The 3,827-nt window shown below is 60.0% G+C and overlaps 1 protein-coding gene across 1 annotated transcript; it reads right to left on the bottom strand.

Annotated features, from left to right (window-relative positions):
* Positions 1-1,255: 1,255 nt before the first annotated feature.
* Positions 1,256-2,986, bottom strand: C14H11orf96 (chromosome 14 C11orf96 homolog). The gene is given in 1 exon segment (XM_005372507.2): positions 1,256-2,986. A coding segment is annotated over 1 exon segment (729 nt). The 5' UTR covers positions 2,579-2,986; the 3' UTR covers positions 1,256-1,849.
* Positions 2,987-3,827: the final 841 nt, after the last annotated feature.

The following is a 3,827-nucleotide window of genomic DNA, read 5'->3' as shown; positions in this document are numbered from 1 at the left end:
GCTTTCTGTCTTGCAGATAGTAGGGCTGCACGAGATAATGTGAGAAGAAAAGTGGCATTTCAGATCCTAAGTGGGCCATGTGCAGGAAGACAGACAGGCAGGCAGGCAGGCAGGCAGGCTGACAGACAGACCTCCCCACACGCACACATTCTAACCCCACCACTAGGAGGCGCCCGAGCACACAGATATAGCTACCTCTGAGCAGAATTTGTTCTCCGATTTAGCAGTCTGGCCCAGGTGAGCCATAGACTAATGAATTCTGCACAGTTGGTCAAGGGCTGAGTATGAGTACCAGCTCTTCTACGCCGAATGCTGTTTGTTACCGCGGTCGCCCCCTGCCACCCGGCAGCACTGCTACATCTCTAGCTGGGAGGATTTCGGGTGTAGAATGTGAGGCGGCGACAGAGGAGCCCTGGGAAGGGAAAGTAGACCCAGAGTCAGAAGAACCTGCATCCCTCGGCTCTCCCTGTGGTTTCGTCCTGGCTGCTGTGTTTGTTTCCTACTCTGTCAACAAAGAAAGACCCAAGCTGATAAAGGGTGGGGATGCGGTGGAACCTCGCCGCCCTGCTGGCTCTCCCTCCATGGAGCCTAGGAGGAAGAGACCTGATTCACCCAAAGCACAGGTGCACCGGGCACTGAGCTGAGTCAGGGCGGAGTGAGGGGGTGGGAAAGGGGGGAGGGAAGATTCGCTCACCCGCCGGGACAGCGAACATGCACCCACACGCACGCTCTCCCTTAGTTCAAATATCCCAGTCCGACTTGCCCATTGTTGGTTCGGATTCGGTCTCCTACTGTCTCCCAGGACTTCCCCTCCACCACCACCACCACCACCACCACCACCACCACCACCACCACCACCACCACCACCACCACCACCACCACCACCACCACCACCACCACCACCACCACCACCACCACCACCAAGAAGTCATTGTCAGGAAAGGGCAGAGAGTGCTAGGTGACCTGGACCTCCCTGGGAGGTCAACTGCACAGAGAGCGCTCTCCATTCTCAGAGCACCAGCCTCACTTCTCAGGCCATGTGGAGAGCAGACCAGGATGGCAGGAGCACCCTTGGCCGGGTGAGGACCCACTTAGGTAGGCAGGTGCACCGAAGACATAGCCTCACTCTGGAGACGGAAGCCTTTTCTGGGTTATCCCCACTTGGCCCTCTCTGCCCCTTCCTCATCCATATGTCCTTCTCTGCTGTCCAAACCGGACCCCTAAGGTTCAAGAAGTCCAAAGGCTGGAAAAGTGCACTGTGTAAATATATTGACTTTATTTGTGTCCATTCGGACGCCTCACAGACAACATCCAAGTAAAAAGACCGTTAAATAAAACGCCTTCAGCTATTGCAATGCAAAAATAAATATCAATCCTTCGGCTGCAGCAGCAGGCGCGCTGCGCCCCAAGTCCCCTCTGCCAGCCCAACAATTATAAAAGTGTTCAGCGAGAGTGTCGCGTGAGTGTGAACGGATGTGCGCTGGGGGTGGGGCACAGTGGAGCGGTGTGCAAAATCGGAGTTGCAAACCAAAGGCTTTGCAGCGGCGACCCCAGGGTCGCGGCGAGCCGACGCAGCGCGGGCCGCTTCCCGCGCACACTCACAGCAGAGTTCTTACTGGGGAAGAGTTAAAAAATAAACATTTACAAGGGCAAAGAAAGCGACTCCCCTCCCTGGCGTCCCCGAACGGGCTCCGGGCTCCGGCGTGTCGTCGGCCGGGTAAGAGTCAGAACGAGCGAGGAGTGCAGATCCCCGGTGGTCCGGGCCGCCTCGGGGTGCGGGTCCCCTCCGGGTGCGCCCGCTGCTCTCTGGCGCGTGGTGGCGGAGCGAGTCCCCAAATCGGCTGCTGCCTCACAGGGCTGAGTCGGAGTCGCTGGAGTCCAGGCTGTTCCTCAGTTTGCAGCTGCTGAGAGGCTCCCTCTGCAGCGACAGGCTCTGCGTGCTGCGGCGCAGGCACTCCAAGCTCTGCAGGAACGACTTCTTGGCCTTCTCCTCCTCCATCGGGGACACCCCCTCCTCCTCCACCTCCTGGATCTCGTCGAAGGTCACCGGCTGCGTCTTGAAGCGGGACTGGCGCGGCCGCCGCAGCCGGCCCTTGCCCTTGGGCAGCTTGGCGGGCCGCACGGGCTGCGGGAACTCATCGGCCAGGCACACGAAGTGCGGCATCACCGCCTGGTAGTTGGAGCAGATGCCCATGAGCTCGCCAGGCTTGGCGGCTGCCATGGCGCCGTCGGTGGCTGGGGGGCCGGGGGACGGCGGGGCGCCCGGGCTCTCCGGGGGCGGCCGCGACTCCGGGGTCCCCCGGGAGGCGGCAGCCTGAGGCTCTCCGGGCAGGGGATCCAAATCTGCTGCGGGGTGGCGGCGGGCCTCGCTGGCCCGAGCCGGCGCTGCCGTGGAGGGATGGCGGGCGGGCGGGCCCGTCGGGGGACGCGGGATTGTGCTGCTCTACTCCGCGGAGCTCCTGGAAGCTCCCTGCAGCTGCTGTCGCCGTCGCCGTGTGCCTCGCGGCGGCCCGCCTCGTCACTTATATAGCCCGCCTCTGCCCACACGACTGCGAGCTCGGATGACAGCGAATGCCATTTAAAGCGTGCGAGCCCCGCGCGCTTCCGCCTGACGTCGCCCTCCCCGCCACTCTGGGGAAAGTAACGGCCCCTTTCCCGGCCCCGCCCGCCGGGCCCCGCCAGCCACTCTCCGGAAGGCGCGCCCCGCCTTCCATCCAGCGTCCATCCAGCGTGAACATCCCGCTGCTCAGGGACCCAGTTACCCTGACCCACAGAACTGGGCCACCGCTGTCGGTCTTGGGACACCCTCAGACTCAAGTCTAGACTGACCTGAGTGGCCGCGGGGTTTCAGGTCGCTTCCCCGGCCCCCAGTTCCAATCACTCCGGAGGCGCAGATGAGGCGCAGACTCTTCTGCCTGGAACCGTGCCAGAAGCACTGACTACAGGGCAGCTGCTGGTGTTCGCAGCCAGGACGCCCGGAGCTGAGCTCCGAGAAATGGGCAGGCTACTGAAGCCCTGCCACCCCCCTCCCCAGCCACCTTACAGTACGGGGGGGGGGGGGGGGGGGGGGGAGAGAGAGAGAGAGAGAGAGAGAGAGAGAGAGAGAGAGAGAGAGAGAGAGAGAGAGAGAGAGAGGCACGCTCACGCACGAATACAAACACGCCCCATTATTCCATTCCAGTTCTTCCCTACATGCTTTTCTCCTCACTCTCTCCACCCCAAGTCCCTCCGGCACCCCCATTCATGAACCGAAGAGTGGCACTTGGATAGGGAACTAACAACAACAAAACAACAATAATAGCTCCCATCTGGAGCACTCTTTCTATCAGAGCCAGCCAGCGAGCTCCCTGTACATACATTATCTTGTTCATCCTCCTAACAGCAGAGTGGGATAATTAGTATTCCTTCAATTTCACATGAGAAAAGGGAGGCTCGGAAGGGATAATTAACTAGTCCACTAGAAACGGATGGAAACAGGTAGGGTGAACTCCAGAGCCCAACAGTATGGGTAACATTTTCAAGACAAATCCCACCAGTGAGTGAAACAAGACCTTGGAAAGAAGGTCACAGAGCAGCCCTTTGCACCCTGCCTGTGGAACCAGGATGCTCATGGCCTCTGGCAATAGAGGGTTATCAGTGGGGTTTGGCCTGCATATATACCCACTCACCAGGGTCTTTTAAGAATTTGTGTGTAGGTGGTGGTGCACTCGGTAGACAGAGGAGACAGATATCTGTGAGTTCCAGGCCAGCCTGGTCTACAAGAGAGAGTTCCAGGACAGGCAAAAAGCTACAGTGAAACCCTGTCTCCAAAAGAGGGGGGGAGGGGG

The sequence above is a fragment of the Microtus ochrogaster genome, assembly GCF_000317375.1.
Source record: "Microtus ochrogaster isolate Prairie Vole_2 chromosome 14 unlocalized genomic scaffold, MicOch1.0 chr14_random_1, whole genome shotgun sequence".
NCBI classification, from domain to species: domain Eukaryota; kingdom Metazoa; phylum Chordata; class Mammalia; order Rodentia; family Cricetidae; genus Microtus; species Microtus ochrogaster.
This window is presented reverse-complemented; position numbering and strand designations above follow the sequence as displayed.